The sequence below is a fragment of the Cyanistes caeruleus genome, chromosome 6 (genome assembly GCF_971803275.1).
Source record: "Cyanistes caeruleus chromosome 6, bCyaCae1.hap1.1, whole genome shotgun sequence".
Taxonomy (NCBI): Eukaryota; Metazoa; Chordata; class Aves; order Passeriformes; family Paridae; genus Cyanistes; species Cyanistes caeruleus.
In genome coordinates, this window is record NC_141706.1 from 63519135 (window position 1) to 63539237 (window position 20103).

Below are 20103 nucleotides of genomic sequence, written 5' to 3' on the forward strand. Positions count from 1 at the left end.
AGAATTTCTTCCAAACCTACCCTCCTTTAGCTTAAGGACATTCCAGCTTGTCCTATCACCTTTTACAAAGTGTGTCTCCATCCTCCTTTTTGCATCTGTACCTCCTCTCATTAAATCCTTTGGTACATCAAAGCAGTAAGAACAGAGTTTTTCACCTTTGCACATAAGCACTAATCAATCTGTCGTTAAGAACTGTACCTGAGTGATGGGATGACCAGAAATGATGGAGTCCCTGGTGTTTTTAGCACTTGTGGGTATCCACAAGGTCTGAAACGTCGGCCGGAGTGGGTACATGTGAGAACTGGGCTCTCATTCACAGGTGGGGAAGCAGGAGGCACCAAGAGCAGCATTCCTGCAGGAACCTGGCCGGGAAAGGATGTGACCTGTCACAGGGGCCAGGGGTGGCTGCAGCTGGGTTGGAAGCCCTCGGGGAACTCCAGGGGGGAAAGGAATCGCCGGCGTCTCGTAGGGAGAGCCACGAGGCTCTCCAAGAAAACGGGCGCTGCTTTTTGTTCTCTGAGCAGTGTTGGGTCCCCGCACACCGAAGCCAAGGCCTGGACGCGGTCCCGGTGCCCGGGGAGAGGCCGGCCGGCCCTGGCTGGCCTGGGGGCGCGGCGAGGAGGGGAAACAAAGCGCCCCGCTCCCAGCCACCGACCTTCACCCCCGGCCGCACGCTCGGCCTCTGCCCCACCGACCCCGCGCTTATCGCCGCAGCCTCGGCCGCCGCGGGGGGAGCGCGGCCGAGCGGAGCGGGGCGGCGGGGAAGGGAGGGGACGGGGCTGCAGGGGAAGGGAAGGGAAGGGAAGGGAGGCGGGGAGGAGGCCGGCGCTGGCTGTGGCCGGCGGGGGCGGCTCCCGATAAAGGGGCGCCGTGCGGGTGGCTGGCTGTGGCGCGGCGGCGATGGCGTGGGGGTGCGCGCTGTGGCTGGCGCTGGCGGGGGGGGCCCTCCTGGCGCTGCTGGTGCAGCTGCTGCGCTGGCTGAGGGCCGACGGGGACCTCACGCTGCTCTGGGCCGAGAGGTGGGGGAAGAAGCCAGGTAATGCCGCTCGCCGGCAGCCCCGGCAGGGGAGCGCGGTGCCGCCGAGGGGGGCGCGGGGAGCTCCGCAATGGGGGCGGCGGGGAGCACGGGGGTGCTGGTGGCATCAGCCGCCCGGCGTTGTCCATAAACACACCCCAAAAGTGCAATCGGCCTCCCCTTTACCTGGCTACGGCTCCTGGCGCCCCTCGTGCCGGCCAAGCGGCTCCCAAAAAGCCGCTCCGCGACACCCGCCAGCTCCCTGGGGGCTGCGGCGGGGGCGGCTCCTCAGGCCCAAACCTGCTCGTTTTGCACAGCTTCTGGACAGGTTCCGCTCCTGGCAGGGCCCCACGGGGCTGCTGAGGCACAGGGACAGTGTGCGAGTGTCCCTCGGGGAGGGAGGAGGGCGCCGGGACCGAGTGGCTTTGTGCCTGTTTATCTGCTGCCCCAGCCTGTCCTGACATCTTCGAACAGACGCTGCCTTCACGGGGATATAGAAAGTGTTTACGGTGAAATAAACATGAGTGTTATTAATGTTGGGGCTGCCTGGGTTTCCTCGTGGATTGTGCCCCTGAACCAGGAGCACACGCGATGCTGTTAGGGACTGTGCACTGCATCTCTGTGAGGTGCTGCCTCCATCACCTGGGGGACAAAAGTTCCATGAAATACTGTCAGACAGGCACTTTCAGTTGTTGCTCATGTTGAACTTTCTATTCTGACTGCAATTCTCCCTATTTCTGGACAAAGATCTTTAGAAATCATAGGTTTTGTTTGCTTAATAGAGGCTTTTGGTGAGAAAAGGCACAAATTTGTGAATATCCCTCAGCTTAGCCTGCTGGGGTGATTTGTGGTGCTTTAGGTGGGGACAGAAGGTGCGATGAGAGACAGAGCCTGTAGGATATCCCATGTGGGAATTGGAACCGGCTGCTGGGTTGGATAGTGAGAAGGGACAGCATCGAATGAAGGTGGATCAGGAGTGGTGGAGTGAGGGTTTGAGCTGGGACTGTGATTCCATGGGGGATGGAGGTGCAGGTGAAGTTTGGCTTTAGGAACAGCTCGAGAGGAGAGTAGGACAAACTTGAGACATGCTTGTGCCTTGCTCTCAGTAGCATCTTCCTGCTAATGTGCATTCTTTTCTGTTCTCCATTAGATGGACTAGCACAAGTAATAAAGCTCTAAAAAATACTACATTTAAATCAGTGTGAACAATCTCCTGTAGCTGTTTGGATACTCAGCCCAAAGTTTTGTATGAACTCCATCAGAACGTTCCCTTGCTGTAAGAAAACTGCAAAAAATCTTAGTGCATGGACTTTGTAAAGAACATGGAAAAAAATCAGGGCAGAGAAGTGAGATAAATCTTGACAAATACAAACAGAACTGAAGTTTTGTCCTGAGGGATCTATGTGCAATACACATGAAGTGGTAGGAGCTCTCTTGGCTAGACAATGTGTTATTTGAATGCAGCCTTCAGAATTATTGAAGGCCTGGAAAACCTTTAGGTAGTCTCTAAAAATTCACATACAAAGACCAGAGTAGTCATTTTATGATGGAGTTGTTTTAGCATGTAACACAAGAAGAGTCAGGCAAAAATTCATCAGCATAAGAGGTCAGCTGTGTTTTGGGCACCTCCCCTTTTCCTCTGTGCTTGTAATTAAGTAAAATATGCAACTGAAATAGAACCATTTAACAAACCAGGTAGGAAAACAGAAGGGACAAACAATAGAGAAGATGTTTCATTAAATAACTTTTCCCTTTTCCCTCTCCCCATGTTATGCATGTAATGTAGGGTGCCTAGGTAAATAATGTGTGAATCCATTAATTTTTAATTAAAGGTGTTATTAGAGCTATCACTCTTGCAGTCATTATATTGTTTTATCACTTCTACAACCTTATTATGGGTGTTGAGGTTTCTGGAGATGAAGGTATTTAGCAGAAAGTGGACTGATCTCCTGTGTTTCTTGTGCTATAAACTCTAATTAAAAAGAAAGGCCTTAATATAGGTAAGACTGGTTCCAAGTCAGTGATTCAATTCTGTATGGAATTTGACTTTTGGATTTATTCATTGGCAGGTGCTGGATTGCTTCGTATCCTCTGAATATATGTGTGGTCAGGAGAGAAGGTTTTTGGGTGCTGGATGCCTTTCCTTTTGTGTTGTGTTTTACTGGGTGCACAGAAGTCACCCTAAAACCTGAGGTTTCACAGGCAGCTTAACATTATCAAGAGGGAGCCCTCTATGTATGAAAACCCTGCTCTTAAATTTAGGAATAATGGTAATATCCTTTAGGGCTCTGGAGCAGATGTTCTGTTTTAAACTCCCCCACGTCTGATTCTTTTCCTGAAAGAAAAGACATGGCAACCTTTTGCTATAGGAGTTATAAAATGTTGGAAAAAACTCTAAGCAGAACCACAAAACAACTTTTTGGGTCACTTGCTGTGCTAGTCAGTTCAGCCTCTCATTTGATATGCCTTGTAGCACGGCAGTTAATGGTTAGTAATGGCATAATCTACTTTTATTTTTTAATTTAGCATGGTTAATCTTTAACATTATTTCCAACAACAACAGGACATGAATTCTGGAGCAAAGCTGATGCTTTGGTTCTTGTTCTGCACCAGCATTTGGGGTTTCCCATTGTGTTAACTGCCAGTAGCTCAGTGCTTGGTAATGATCAGGTCTGGGGAATCGGTGGGAAAACTTTCCTTATCTCAGTTAATTATTCTGTTCACAGAACAAGATCCTGAATAACTGCTGTGAAGCTGCCCAAGACAGGTTGGGAACAGGGAAAGGTGGTAGGAGGAAGTGGATTTGTTTTCAGTAGCAAGAGGAATGAGTGTGGTAAGCAGGGTTGAAATTACGTCCATGTGTTGTTTTGTTCGTGTAGTGTTTGTCTGCCCTGGTTTTCTGCAGAAAAAAAAATGTAATAGGAGAGGCAAACTCCCATTTTTATTGTGTTTAATTCAATACATTTGGAATATGTTGAAATAAAACTGTAGGAAAAGGGTGTAAATAAGCTTTACAGACAGCAGTCATTTGTTCTCATGATAAGCACAGTGGATATTTCTACAACTTCAGCAACATCTCTTTTCACCTCTAGTTCATAACCTCAGAATCCATCTCTCCTTTGGGAACTGACTCCTGTTGCTGTCCTTAGTGTTTTTAGAAACAAACTCCAAACAACCCCAAGCCACAAAAGCCTGGGTTTAGGAGGGATTTTTTTTTTTTTGACTGGAATGCAGTCAGCTTAAGAAAAGATAAATAATACTTAGTGCCAGCCCCACAAAGTCAAGCTGAGCTCTGATAGTCTTGAGTGCTCCCTGCTTTTGTCTGAAGGGTTAAGGGTTTTAGTGCTGTGGGATTTGTGTCATTAACTCCAAAAGCAGAAGTTTGAAACACAGTGTGGTGTAGAGAGAACCAGGAAATGATTGCTGGAAAGAGCAGGAAGTAAAAGCAGTCCCAGCCAAGGTGAAAAAGGAGTATTTTTTCTAAATTAAATTAGTGGTTAAATTTCAGAGAGCTGAAAAATGCTACTCTGACCCTTTTCAGAACAGAGCTGGCTTTAAGTCTCAGCAACTGCATTTGGCTCTGATATTTGAATTATGCCATGAGATCTTTCTCAGTTGGCTCAATGTTGGAATGCACAAACCTGAGAAACAGAGAGAAGAGCTCCTGCCAGCAGTGCTCTGAGTCAGATTTTCCCCAAGACTGATAATCACTGTGGCTGATCTTAAGGAGCACAGACACGTGTCAAGCAACGATTCCTTCTGGAAAGTGCTCTGATACCTGTGATCTTTCATCCCTAAATCATGTTCTGGAATTAATGGAGTGATTTTCCAGCCATCTGTGGTATTTGATGGTTTGGATGGTCTGGAAACCCTAAGGTTTTTCCCAGTGCCCAGGTGTACCACGGCGTGGGAGTGACTGTGGATAAGTGGGAAGAGGCCTTATCAGCAGAGGACTAAATGGAGCAAGATGCTCTTAATTTTACTACAGGTTAAAAAAAGTGTGTCAGAGCAGGTTCTGGGGAATCCATGTGTAAATTTACACCTTGGGAACTCTGTTTACTGTGCCCTGGCCAGTGCAGGAACTAACCTGCACCAATACAGAAGAGAGTGGATGAACACCCATTTGATTTTTTTGTGATTAGCTGTCTTTGTTCAGAGACTTTTACTCAGTCAGCCATTACTCTGGAACAGTTTTTGGGATGAAACATTATTTGGAAATATTCGCTTAGGCTTTTGTTTGTATTTGCAATACACTGTTTCCTGTCAATTCCAAGAATTCTCTTTTCTGTTTTCCTCTGAAGCTGCTTTTGATGAGGTTAGTGGAATTGTTATGTGTGGATGGCCTGCAGAAATGCAATCAGATTTCTTCCACCAGGTAAATAACCCCTGTTTATTCAGATTAGCCTTGGAACAAAGTTCAAATGGCAACACAACAACTACGAACAATTTCACAACTGCTTGTGACTAAAAAATAAAGAACTCAGGATTTTGTAATACCCCCCAAAATGAGCATATTTCTTAAAAAGAGTGCCAGATTATACCCCTGCAGTGAGTTAGATGCTTATCCTAGCACAGGCAATGTGTGAACTGCTGTCTTGATTCTTTTGCTAGAACATGAACTGCGTGGCAAGGTTGTCTGGGTGACAGGAGCCTCAAGTGGCATCGGAGAAGAATTGACTTACCAGCTGGCAAAGCTGGGAGCCTTGCTTGCCATCTCTGCCAGAAGGGAGGATGAGCTGCAGAGAGTGAAAAAGAAATGCCTTCGTAAGTACAACTTAGCACTTCATGCAAGCAGTTCCACCCTGCCTGGGCTGGAATTGCCACAGGAACACTAACCCACATATCACAAGAATAAATTTAATGGTGAAAGTCAACTTTATACAGAGCTGGTATCTTTTTTAGTGAGTGAGAAGCCTTTGTCTAGCCATGCATTTCAACTTCCTACATAAGCCACTGTTACCTAAAAGTCTCATTATCAGTTCCAAGTGCTCTTGTGAGGTACTATATTAAGAAATGGAATAAATATCATGGAGAATGGAGGAAACAGTTCAGGGGGTATTATGCTGTAAAGAAATAAACAACATAGATGCTTGCTACTAAAAATATTCTTTCTTTAAGTTTGTGCACATTACAGGCAGAGAGAAAACTGACTTTGCTCTTTGGGAAATGGACTAATAAAAATTTTCAGGAGAAGTTGTTCTGAGCATGTAGAACAAAGAGGATCTCCTCTAATCAAGAAGAAAACATGTGAAGTGAAATTTTTAACTATTCCAGTCATCTTCCAGTTAGCTTTCATATGCCTGATGACTCAGTAGTCTGGCTTCATTCCTCCTGTTTCTCTTTTCCCCTCCTGTTTTCTGGCTTGGCAGCAAGAGGAATAGGCAGATAATTCACACTGATAGATTGAGGGTTTGAACATGATTAACGTTATGCATTTTTTCAGACTATTTCTCCTCTATAGCTCAGGATGGAGTATTTTATGTGGAATGTGTTATCACACCAAGAGTTCAGTCTTAGCAATGTTGACAGAATGTCCACAGTCTACTTGGAATGTGTGCTAGGGAATAATCAGATGTTTTTCTTGGATTGGCACCTAAACATGTCTAGAAAGCTGAAAGTTGCAGCAGCCTACTCAGAAAAGCTTTCAAGGAACTTTCAAAAATGCACAGCTCCTTAGTTTTATTTTCTGAGGGCTCCAAAAATCGAGTTTGATATTTAAAAAGAGGCATGGGATGTGTGATGAGTGTGGTCAAGTGGCAGTCATGACAAAATCCCAGTGCTGTGTGATGCAATGGTCAGTGGTCAGCAGAAGTCTGCAACACCATTTGCGTCCACAGCTGTTTGTTGTGATTGCAAAATTGATAACACGAGACAGGCTGGCAGCAGCTGCAGTCCTGGATAGGCATTTTCAGGAAATACTTGTGTGATATGCTAAGGAATAGTCAGATATATTATTTCAAGTAATGTGAACCAAGAGCATTGATTTATCTATCTGAGATGATTTCTGCCTCTGACAAATTTCAGTGTCCCTGTGAATGTCTGAGCTGTGCCATACACAACCTTGAAAATTCTTATGTAGCCCTGTGCTTTGCAAATATTTGCTGCTGAACTTTGCTTTAACTGAAGGTCTGATTAGTAGGAATATTGGAAACTCTTCAGTAACACAGAAACATAACCAGGGCAGGAAGTGACAGGACAAGGGGGAATGGCTTTAAACTGACAGAAAGCAGGTTTGGATTAGATATTTGATATTAGATATTTGATAATTTGGATTAGATATTTGAAAGAAATTCTTGCTTTTGAAGCAGGTGAAGCCCTGGGACAGGTTACCCAGAGTAGCTGTGGCTGCCCCATCCCTGGAAACATCCAAGGCCAGGATGGATGAGACTTTGAGCAACCTGGTCTAGTGGAAGGTGTCCCTGCCCATGGCAGAGATTTAGAATGAGGTGATATTTAAGACCCCTCCAACTTAAACCATTCTGTGATTCTGTGATAGTTCATGTTTTCTACAGCCAGCTTCTAAGTAGTGGAAGATGGTGACTGGACCCACTTCCACTCTTATCCTTCGCTTCTCAAGCCTGTGTAAATCCCATTTCCACCCCTTTCCTTGACTGCTGTGTGCCAGACCCCCCCACCCAAACAACTTAGTGGTCCTATGCTTCACCATCTCCAGTTTATTAGTATTTGTTTTGAGCTAGGAGGTCCAAAATTAGACACAGTGCTCTATGTGCAGTCTTAGAATGCTGTGTAGGAGCTCTTAAAAATCACTTTCCCTCAGTGTGCTTTTATTAGTGCAGCCCATTAGCATTTGTCATTGCCAGAGGCAATGTTGGCTTGCACTCAGCTTGCTGCTGCCCTTCTACCAGGACCCAGGTCTTGTTTGGAGATCTGACCCTCTGGATGTTGGTCTGCAGTATTGCAGGGCAATATCCTGTCCCAGGTGTGAAAATCTGCATTTTTTTTTGATTGAGCTTAATGAGATTTGTCAGACTCTTCTTGGAGCTTGTTAAGGTGCTTCTGCATGGCAGTCCAGTGTGCAGCAGCCCCTCTGAACTTGATGTTAAATCAAAATTTTATGAAAATCTGTGTTTTTTTCCCATCATCTGTGTCCTATGCAAACATATTGATCATGGAGAAATGCCACAGCTGATCACAAAAAACAATTGAACTGGTCAGGCAGTATATGGCCATGCTAAATCCATGGTGGCTTTTCCCACACACTTTCTTGTCCTTCACTTACTTGGAAATTGCTTTCAGGAGAAATTGCAATGAAATTTTCCCAAGGACCAAGGTTAGGTTTTATGTAATTTATTTTCTTGCTGTCCCTGGGGAGCTACTCCTCTTAGAAGAAAATTCCAAAAAGGAGTGATGCTGATCAGCTCTTGTAAATCATGGATGCATGTATTGCCCTGCTTGTATGTGCATTTTCTCCCTAATTTGTCTGACTCTGGTACTGCCTCAGGAGCCTCAGGAGTGTGGGAGACCTGAGGGGAGATCTTGCCAGAGAAGACTGGGGCATTAAGTACCTCACATTTTTCTGTGCATTTCATCATTTCTTCCTCACCATCCCTGTCCTGCAGTGAGCTCACTCTGTCTTTGGCCTCCCTTTTGTTGCTGCTATACCTGTGAAGCCTTTGCTGCCTTTCACATTCCTCAGCTCCAGTGGAAACTCCAATTTCAGCTCCACCTGGGCGTTGATCTTCCTGATTCCATCTCTGCATGCTTGTCCAGTGGGTCCATGTTCCTCTCCTGGGTGGCCTGTCCCTGCTTCCACCTGCATGTTTGCTCTTGGCAGCTGAGTTCAAGACTGCCCTGCAAGGTTTGAGTAGCACGGGGTGGATGAAGCCTGAGCAGCAGTGTGCAACATCAGTGTGAATTTGGCTGATTTATGGGGCATAATTGGAGCTCATGTGCTGCAACACGCCTGCTGTAGAGGTTGAACGCAGCAGCAGCTGAGCTGTGTCAGAAACAAGCACATATATCTTGTTCAAAGTTTAGTGACACCACCCTGTGCTACAGGTTTGTGCATTCTGCACTGCTTAAAAGCTGAGGGGGGCAGAGGGAGAGAGGGGGAAGGGTAATCCCTGTTGAGTCATGCATATGCCAACTCAACACTTGACTGCACTTGGGCAGGAGGGAGAGAAAACAACTTGTATAACTCACTTGGCTCCTGCAAGAGGCTTCTCTGTTTCCCCCACCACTCTTCCTCTTTCTGTTGTAGGAAATGCTGGAGGCTGTTTTCTCTCAAAAGCCCTGAAAATGAAAAAAAGAGTAGGGGGGGGATGTTTCTTGGTTTGGCAAAGGTCAAATATGATTTAATTATGGATAGGCCAAATGAGTGACAGGCAATCTATAAGTTCAAGAATTATACAGTAATTGAGGTTGAAATGGACCCCAGGAGGTCACGTTGATCAGCCTCTGCTGAAAGCTCAACCTCTGCTGAAGGACATTTATACAAGGGAGAAGTAAAAGACAGAAGGGGAAATGCAAAAGAGCTGGAAAATCTCTGAGCTATAGTGTCTATCATGTTATGAGAAACTGCTACCTGAGATCAACAAGTATTGAAGAGAGTTGTTGATCTGAAACCCAAGCAATGAACTTGAAGGTCTCCCACTTGGGACCAAGTGGTTTTTTCTGGATATTAGAGTTGTTCCCTTAAAAACATAACTTTGGTAGCAGGCAAAAGGGGCAGTGGAATATTAGGGTTTGTGAGTAAAAGCAGTGAGAAACACCATTCTGACAGCGTATAAACTGGAACATCAGACAGAAAAATAGGGATAGTGAGTGGGAGAAGGAGTTTAGGAAAGGGTAACAGGAAAGTTTGGTTTTTATAAAAGCTATCTATGAGGGGTGCCTGAAGAAAGGATCCCTGACCCTAGAAAAGAACTAAGGCAGCTGCTGGAGATGTACAGTTTGAATGGTGTGGAGGGTGGAAATCCTGTACAAGGTTTCTGGTTTAAAATTTCCTGATGCCAGACGTTTCTTACATCTTATAAAAGAACACTTCCTTCCTTCCCAGCAGTCTGTGTCTCTTCCTCTGCTCTTTCCTTTCTCCCCTGTGTGGCTTTCATGGCTGGGCTGACCCTGTGGTCTCTCTAACCCATGGCAGAAACATCCACACCCCAACAGGTTTCAGCTGCTCAAATCTGCTTCAGGCAGCACCAGGTAGAGGTGTGTCCCTGAGAGGGCAGCTTAAACTACATTTTACTGCTGTATTTCTGGAGGAAATGGAGGAGAACATGCACATGGAGGGGTTGGAGGAAGCAATAAATGGAAATACTAATAGCATTAAACTAGACAGTTGGGTTTATTTTAACCAGTGGCTTAAATGCTAATGACCTTTGAACAGAGGCAACTGGTGGGTTTAAGTAACCTCTTTATTTCTATATCACTGTTAAGACAAAGTTCAACTTTCCCTGTATTTGCAAGAAGTAGTAATTAAAAAGTCAAAGCCTGAGGCTCTCTGAAGAGGGCAGCTGCTTAAAGGGGAGCAACCACACTTAGATATGGCTAGGAATCAATTTAGGAAAAAAAAAAATAGCACTAACAAACTGACATAAATAATGTAAAAAATCTTGTTAGATGTAGTTTAAAAAAAGGCTTGAAATGATGAAGATTTTGTTTATGTGAGTCATCTACCCCAAAACCCCAGGGTAACAAATCACTGCTCAAGAAATGCCTTCTATGGAAAAGGTCATTTGTTCTGAAGAGACAGTGGGGGAAAAGCACAACAAAAAGGCTGGAACTTGATGGCAGCTGACTTTTATTTCAGGGCATGGATATGTTAAAAGCTGTCAGTTAACCAAAAGCCTTTTACCCCCTCCCAAAAAGGCCCCAATAATTCAACACTTTGCCTCATGGCTACTCAGGTGTGTATGTTGTGTTTTGGGTGTGAATTGTAGGAGCCCTGTTGTCAGGAATAAACATGCTTGAAATCCAAGCAAAGTGTCAGGGCTCCCAATGTGCTTCTGAATCTCTCCCTGAAAGGTTACAAGTTGGATTTTATTCCTAACTATTGCAATTTATTTGGAGAAGTGAAACTTCTGTATTCTGCTACAAAGCCTGTTTAATAAAGTCAGGCTTTTCACATCCAAAAACATAATGAGAAAAGCTCTTGGTAGGAACAGATTAAAAATAGATTCTCTTTAGGGGTCAAAATGGAAACAAAGCAAGTGTTTTATTTCCAACTTGATGTTATGATTTCTCGATGTCTTCTTTGTGAAAATGTGGTGTTTAAAAGCACATTATGTTTCCCACAGTTCTGATGCTGGGAATCTTATCAGCCCCCATTCTCTTTATGGTTGTTTTTTAGAGATTAGCAGCTTGAGTGAAAATGATATCCTTGTTCTGCGTCTCGACTTGACTGACAGATCCTCTCACGAAGCTGCAACCAACAGTGTGCTCAAGCATTTTGGCAAGGTAAGATGTGCTTCTGGGGTTAAACTCCTCTTTTTTCTTTGTCTCCTAGACCTGCATTTATGTTCATATTTCACTTTTATTTTACTGCATGGTAAATTCAGCAGCGTCTACATCTTCCTTCAGCTTCAGTATTAAACTTGCTCAAGAGTACCTGCATTTTTATCCCTTCTGTTGCTTGCTTCTGATTTTCAGCAACCAACAAATTATTGCTGGACCTTCCTAAGGACTAAACACTCACTGAATTGCCTGAGGAAGCACAAATATTAAAGGAGATTGTTTTTATGTTAATTTATCTTTGTATCTTTCCCGAGATTGATGTTTTGGTCAACAATGGTGGGCGCTCGCAACGCTCCTTGTTCGTGGACACAAACCTGGATGTCTACAACGCCATCATCGAGCTCAACTACCTGGGCACCATCTCGCTGACAAAGTATGTCCTGAACCACATGATCCAGAGGAAGAAAGGGAAGATTGTCACTGTGAGCAGTGTGATGGGCATCATGGGAGCTCCTCTTGCCACCGGCTACTGTGCCAGCAAGCACGCTCTGCAGGTGAGCTACAGCCTGCCAGTTAAAGAAGTGAATTAAGTGGAGCAGTACCAGTGCTGTAGCTGAGGGCTTTGCTCTGTGCAGGAAACACGAGTCTCAGCTGAAATTTCACACAGCATATGCAATATCCTCAGGTATTGAAAGTCCTTCAGAATTAATTTGCTCTGAAATGTGAAATAGCTCCCACTCTAGAGTTTTTTTTTCTGACTAGGATTCAAGTGCCAGCTTGGTTGGTTCTAATCACGACGTGGTTAAATTCCAGTGCGAACCACAAAACCTCAGCCTTTGATCTTCAGATGAGGGAATACCTCAATGAGAAGATTATTCAGTTGCATATAGAGGCCTGATGTTCTCAATTCATTTAGGGAGAGTCACTGGTGAGAGTTTTAAGACTTGAGGAAATCTTTGGGATAGTGAAGTGAGAACAGTGAGTGGTAAGGCAGACTACTCAGAGAAATGAGAATTCCTCAATGATCCATCTGGGAACAGCTGAATGACTCTTCCCAAGAGTTGTGTCTTTCTGTGGTGTGAAGAACTGACAGCTCACAGTGCCGTAGGAAGTTATCTTCTGTCTAACACTTAGCACTCATCATTGCCTGGAAAAAGTTTTTGAAAGCAGTGTCACTTGAGTAGAAAAATGTAAAAGAGGAGCTCAGAAAAGTTTCTGCCTGTATCATTGAGGAGTCACTTGTTTAACTAGTAAATTTGTTTGGACGTATTTGTCTTTCACCACTGTTTGGCCTCCTGCTAATGTACATTTTGATCTCAGTTACACAAACTTCAGCTGTGCTCAGTGATGGTTTAAAAACTGGCATCTTCTTACTCCCTGCTGCAGTTCAGCACATGAACAGAACAAACTGCTGAAGCCAAGGGGTCAATACCCTTTTGAAAATTTGACCAGCAACAGCAAAAATGTAACAAGTGCCTGTCACTGCAAAGCCTCTTGAAAAGATGAAGATGTAGAATATGGTGACAGATCTCTGCTAAAAACATTCCAGTTAGTGATGGGGAGAGATCTGCTGCCCTTCATTGGAGTGGCAATGCTGGAATTGCCCATTACAGGCCAAGCATTTGGGTTAAGCCTGGTAGATTTAAATTAGAAGAATGCAATGAGCAGAAGCCTGAGTTCCCTTCATGCTCCTTTATTTATTAAATGTTCTTTCGGTTGAATTATCTTTGGGTGTGGTGCATTTGGACTAAGCACAGATAATTAATTGCAGAGCACAAGGAATTCACGTGTTGCTTTAAAAATACTCAGAATTCTGAACTTCATGTTAAGATTGAGAGCACAGACAAAGCTTTAAAGAGATAGTTTACTAAAATTAATTAAAATAAGCTGGCAGAACTTCTTCAATATTTATTAGCTTCTACCTCTGCTCAATAACCAGGCCAGATTCCAAACCTCCTTCCTTGTTTCTTTCACAGTATTTCTACAAGCACTAATTGCAGGTGTTGAAACATGTCTTGCAGTATTGATTTTGGAAATACTCTGCCTTGAGAGTCTTTGACTCTCAAGGTCTGGAGTTACAGCTAGGTGTGAGCATGAAGCCTCCAAAAACTAGGAAAAGCTTTTTTGAAATAAAAAACTTCACCAGTGCAGTTCAGATAAAGGAATTCCATAAGAATGGAATAAGAATAAGAATTCCATAAGAATGGCAGCCGTCCTTAGGTTAGGGGGAAAATAAGCCAAAGCAAAAAGAGGTGTTTTTCCTGTTAAGGTTTCCCAGCATGTATCCACCTGTATTCTAAAAGATCTTCTTGAAGGTTGTGTTTTGGCCACCAGTTATTAAATATTGTGAGCCCATCTGACATGGATTCACCTGTTGTGGGTTTTGGCTTGTTTTGCTTTTGTTGTGTTTTTTTTTTAAATTCATGCCTTGGAGTCTATCACAACTGACACACTTAATGCTGCAAACTTAGTTGCACCTTTTTTTGAGAAAGTCCTTCCTTTTATTTGTGTATTTTTTGTGTGTTTTTTGTTGTTGTTGTTGTTTGTTTGGTTATTTGCTTTTTTTGTTTTTGTTTTTAATTCCTTTAAATGGCAGTTGTAGGAGGAAGGAAAGAATTCTGCCTGGAATTAGATTCTGCTCTTGGAACAATCATGCTTTGATTCATGCCAACTGGAATTCTTCAGAACAATGTTCTACTGATGAAATTACCCTTTATTTCAGTGCTGGGAGTGCTGTAAGAGCATGAGTCAAGCCCATGGCAGTCTGCATCTGCCTGGTGCAGTTTCCCTCCTGGAGGGATGATGCTCATGGAGATCATGCACCATTCACCCACTCACAATTCATCTAATTGATGGCATGGGGAGTGGATCAGGAATGGTAGCCTTCAAAATGTTCCTTCATCAGGAACTTGTTTAAGAAGCACACGGATTGAGCAGCAACAGCTCCTTTCTTTGTTCAGTATCTGGTCATTAATGGAATTTTTAAATATTTCTGTCAGGGTAGCATTTGTTACAGCCTTGCCTTGTTCAGCAACTTCCAGGATTTGGTCACTAAGCTGGAAAGATCCAGAGGTGGCTAAAAGAAGTTCCTGTCCCACACACTCTGCCCGAATGTCAGAGCTGGCTTCAGTCTGGGCTTGGTGGAAACACTCCAGTTGTTCCTCTTGTGCTGGAGTTCCTTTACTGCTCCCAAATCTGGGTCTGTCCCTGCCTGAATTTCAATAAGTAAAAGCACTTATTTTTCTTGCTGAGGAATTTAAAGCTTCTCTTCTGGGAGGAAGTAGAGGAATTCCATAGCAGCTATCTTTGAATATCAAGGTTAAGTGCTGGAATTAGAAAACATGGGAGTGCTGCACACAGAGCCTCCAGAGAGGACTGAGCCTATGTAAGATTCTGTATTTCAAGAGGCCCTTGTCAGTGTGTATCAGCCAGGATTTAGGGTGGCTGAATGTCCTGGCCCTCCTGAGTTGCTGGTGAAGGCTGTGCCTCTTCTCTGGTGTAAAACCTTGGAGCTGCAGCATGAGGGAATGATGTGGGACAGCAGAATGGCTGAAGAGCAGGAACAGGAGCTCACTGGCATCTCTGGCTATTTGCATTTCACGTTTGCAGCCTTTAATGCAATCACCCTGGCTTTGACAGTGCTCACAGAGCTGCCTGCTGCTGTGGGCCTTTGTGTGGCAGCTCAGGTGCCCAGTTTTAGGTACAGCTTGGATCTCAGGAACCTCCCATCAGCTGAGCAGGTGTAGGAGCTTTAAACTGACTGAGCCTTGGTCTGGCTTCCCTCCAATGACAGTATTCCCAGACACATGCCCTTCCACCTCCTCAACTCCTGGAAGTGCATCTTGAGTGTGTTCCCTTCAGGCAAAATGGGAGCCAGTTCTGTTCCTCATCTCAAATGGACAGGGAGTGCTGGGCAAGTGGGACTCTGTCTTTTTATGTGTGATTTTATCCTCAGCTGGACTGAGGGCACCTCCTTTGTGTCAGGGCTGCACAGCCTCGGGGTTTGGGGGTTTTTCTGAAAGAATGGGCTCGGGGCCCTCAGGGAAGGAAAGGGATGAGGAAAGTGCAGGTTGGGATGTAGCATTAGCCTGGAGTGGTGGCTAAAACACAGCCCTGTTTGTGCACACCAGGGTGGAGGGGCCAGGGGAGAGCCTGGCTTTTTAGACCAAAACAACTGGGTGTCCAGGAGCAGATTGCCATCTGTGCAGGAGCAGATTTCTGGGCACATGAGTGTCCAGTGTTAGAACTTAGTCCTCTCCAGGCTTTGCTCACATGCTGTGAAGATTCAGCCCCAGATCTGGGGGCTGCAGTTACTCACTGCTTTAAATTCATGCTCAGTGTTTTTAGGGATCCAAACTGCAAATTAGCCACCAGCAACTGGGAAATTGGAGCCCCTGTAACTGGTCAGAGTGTGCTGCTCCTTGCTGAGCCTCGGTGGCTTGATCCAGCTGCTGGTTCTGTGTCACCACAGCTCGTATCTGACTGGTTTTAGTCTGTGTTGCAGCTCAGGGAAGAGCTCTGAGTCAGCCAGCCCTCCTCCCAAGCTGAATGGCAGTAAAGTGATAAAATTTTACTACAGTGGGAGAAGTTTATCAGCCTGTGCTCACTCTGTATCTCTGCTGTGACACAAAATTACATGCTGGAATAAATACAGGGGACTTTTGTAGCCAGGTCAAAGATAAGACACAATGGGGTTGGTTAAATCATCCTCCACAGAGCTTGGCCAGCAGCTTTGGTAGAATGCACCCTTCTGAATTGGCCACGTTTCTCATTATAGTTGCTGTCTAAATGTGAATTGCTACAGAGATTCAGAAAACCTTGTATGCTCTTAGCTTAAAGAAAAGAAGTACTCACAATTTTTTAAATTTTGGTTTAACTTGGATACACTGGCAGCATATTCCTGAGCTGAAAAAAGATTTGTATCTATGTGGATGCCAATTTCAAACTGTAGCAGATTCAGTGCTGCAAATTAACCCCCTGAAGTGTCAGGGTGAATTTTTGACTTTGCTATGCTGAAAATTTTCTTCCTTTTCTTACATAAACCTGTGCCACTTACTTCACAGAAACTGTGTAAACTCTATTGTCACCCCAAACAGCAATTGACCTGCAAAAGGTAATTTCCATGATATTGAAATTCTTAGGATTGGTGGCATTTCTGCTGCCAAACAGCAAGACTTGTCCTCATTACAGGGTCAGAAGAATCTGGCTGTAGTATAGAGAAATTATTTTGTGTTTGGTAAGATGAGGATAGATTCCTCCCTGGTTTATGTATCAATGTTTGTAACTGCAGATAAAATGCTAAATTAGCCATTGGTCATGAAAAATCAAAGAAAGTAGTAGGAATTGCCTGTAGTGGAATCTTGTTATCTTTAAAGTATAAATTTGTATGAAAAGATGTCATCAGCTAAACCTTGCAAAAAACATGGGAAGGGAAGATTTCACTATATTTTTGTCTTCTAGGGATTCTTTAATTCTCTGCGGACTGAGCTGACTGACTACCCTGAGATAAGCGTTATCCAAATCTGCCCAGGGCCTGTACAGTCCCAGATCATCCAGAATGTCTTTACTGAGAATCTTGCAAAGGTAAGGACTCAGTTCTGTCATGACAAACCAACTTTTGCTGTGGGGCCAATGATCCTTTCATGGGGTACTTTTGTCTGGTTTTGTCCTCCTTGCAAGCACTGACCTCGCCTTCTTACCAAGAAATGCTCTGAGCAGTGCAGAATTGTGTATACTTTCGTAATTCTTGTGGTATCAAATGAAAATTGAGTTTGATAATTGCTATTCCTTGTCTCTTCCAACACAAACAACCAAAATCTAGTAAAAAGTACTGTCCAGCCACTGTGCTGCAGTTATTTTTGGGGGGAAGCCAGGATTTTCTGGACAGAGCTGTGCCTGGGGAGTGCTGTCCTTGCTGCACAGGTAGGGTTTTGTTTGCCCTGGTCACGCTGTGCCCTGGTGGGTGACGCTGCTGCTGGCACAGCCCTGGCTCAGCTGACACGAGCTGTGCATTCCTTTCCTGTTAGGGATTGTTCCAGGAGGAAAAGCAAAACCTTCCAACTGCACAATGGCTTTTAGTAAAGGCTGTCTGACAAAGCAGCTGGCAAAAATTGCTACTGTGATGCATCAAACTATAATCTGCCCCAAATTCGATCGATTTGAAGCTCAGGATGACCCACCAGTGAGGAGGAGGGGATCTCTCATTGTTGAATCGAACTCTGGAATGATTTTTGCGTTGCAGAACTTCTGACTTGCATGAAAGAAAATATGTACTTTCTGAACAATGGTGAAAGTTGCAAAACACATTCCTCAGATTTTGGTGTGGCAGAAGACCAGGGAGGAGGAGCAAATCTAGACCAGAACTGCTTTTGCCTTGTGAAACAGGACAGATTGCTAGAGCAGCCTGTTACTGCTGGAGTGAAATGTGCACAAGTTCACAGAGCTGAGGTTTATGTTGAGCACTAAAATGATACACAGGGACAAGACCTCAGGTTGATGCCCCTGCTCCAAAGCAGCTGGCTGCTTTTCTCTTGGTTGAGATGGAGACAACTAGCAGGAATATTTAAGTTAACAGGGAATGTGACCTGACCTACTAACTTGGCTACTTGAGTAACTTGTAGTGTGGAATGGGGCAGGCAGAGCTGGGAACTGGGGAGTTCTCGTTCCTCAGAGCTGCAGAGGGGGAACTTGTTCAATAACCCCATCAAGTGGAAGCCCTGCTGAAGCAGGACAGAGCTTGGAGATCCACTTTTTTTAACCTTTGATCCATCAATAGAGGTATTAATTAAGAGGGTGCTTTATTTGAGCCAAAGGAAGGCAGAAAGTGTTCCCACACTGCAAACCAGAGGATAGTGAGGGATGGGTTCCTCTGCCCCAGTCTCTGGTGAGTTCTTCTTGTGGGGAAACTGGAGGAGTGTGTCTGGCACACGGATCATGGCCCTTTCCCTGCCTCTGTCACTCCCAGGGATGCAGTTCTAACCCCTCCCTGCTCTGTGCCCCCCTCAGTCCATCGAGAACAGCGGGGACCAATCCCACAAGATGCCCACAGACCGCTGTGCCCGCCTCACCCTGGTGAGCATGGCCAACGACGTGAAGGAGGCCTGGATCAGCGACCACCCCTACCTGGCCGTGTGCTACCTGTGGCAGTACGCACCCACCTGGGCCTGGTGGCTCATGAACAGGATGGGCAAGAGGAGGATACAGAACTTCAAGAGCGGAATTGTGAGTGTGCAGCGTGCCGCTCTCTGCCCTGCTCGCTTGTTTCACTCTGCTGCCGTTCTCTCCTGCTGTGGCAATGCTGGGACTGCATTGCTCCTCGCTCAGTGCCCTGATGTGCAGGGCAGTGCTCCGTTCCTGCAGTGCTCCCTGGGACATGCTATTTATTCTTTTGGTACAAAAAACCCCCCCATCTTGAAGTACTGCAAGAATAGGAAATACGTATGTAAGGGTGGCAGATGTAGCTTAAAACTCTGTGCTTTCACACTGTAACTGCCCATGGTCACAAGCTGTTTCAAAGCAGGTCTTTCACTCACAGTGTTGCTCTTAACACAGCAGAAAGCTGGGTGGGGAAATACTGATTTAATGTCCTCTCCCTCCAGGATGCTGATGCCTCTTATTCAAGGAAGAAGAAGTAAGGAGGAGCGTGCACAAAATCCTGCTGTACTTGTGCTAAGGCTGAGAAACTTTTCATATTGCGTGACTACAAACAGCTTTTTTTTGGTTTTGTTATGTCGTTGTCATCCTGTAACTTGACAGATCTATTGAGCTGATGACACACTTGACTAAATAAAAATCTCTTTCTAAACACACCTGTTTCATGCCAAACTCCCACAGGCTGAATTTTGAAGCTTACAAGAACTGAGACACGAGAGGCTGGGCTGCTGCTCTGACACAGGCAAATACCTGATTAACAGCCTAAAATTATAGACCCCAGGATCCCGTTTCCTTCACTTTCATTCCTAATTCATGTTCATTAAAAAGACCCCCACAAGTAGGAGGGTGTGGTATAGAGGGCAAGGGTGTCTGGTCTGTGCTTGGGATGTGTTCCTTGAGCAAAATGTGTGTTCAGGGCAAAATCCCTTCATTTCTGACACAACAGGATTTACCCTCTGGCCCCTTTTGCAGCTCTGCTGCCCTTACACTTCCCTGTGTGTGATCAAGGTCACAATCTAAAGCAAGGAGGTGTTGGGAAGAATTAAATAAAGCTCTGCACACACCTGGTTAGAAAACAGCAGTTCAGGGGTCACATGGGCTAACACTGGCTCCCAAGCTCAGTCCCATTGCTGAGTGCAGTTCCAGGATGCCACCAGTAATCCCAGTAGCAGTGGGTGAACACAGACAAGGCCAGGGTTGAAGGTGCTCCAATTCCTGAATTCCAGATAAATCAAAGAAATGTTCCAACCCAAACAGACTGTGGCTTAAGAGCACACAAAGAAACCAACAGCTGAACAGGGGCACTCAGCTGCACAGATTTGTGGGACAGAACAAGAAGCTTTAACTCCTGTTTCTGCCAAAAGCAGAATGCAGACAGGCTAAAGTGAGGTCACTGTGACTCAGGGTCTCAGGGCTGTGACCACCCTGGGCTGTGCCAAGGGGCTCTGTGAGCAGTGAGTGGGGGTGTGGGGCACACTGCCTGTGACAGCAGGGGACAGGATCTGGCAAGCAGCAGAGCC

The 20103-nt window shown here is 45.0% G+C and overlaps 1 protein-coding gene across 1 annotated transcript; it reads left to right on the top strand.

Annotated features, from left to right (window-relative positions):
* The first annotated feature begins 812 nt into the window (after positions 1-812).
* DHRS7 (dehydrogenase/reductase 7) lies at positions 813-19237 on the top strand. The gene is made up of 7 exons (XM_086895182.1): positions 813-1036; positions 5627-5779; positions 11328-11434; positions 11746-11985; positions 16892-17014; positions 18437-18652; positions 19030-19237. The coding sequence occupies exons 1-7, from the start codon at positions 901-903 to the stop codon at positions 19063-19065; spliced, it is 1011 nt and encodes a 336-aa protein (XP_086751308.1). The 5' UTR covers positions 813-900; the 3' UTR covers positions 19066-19237.
* The last annotated feature ends 866 nt before the right edge of the window (positions 19238-20103 follow it).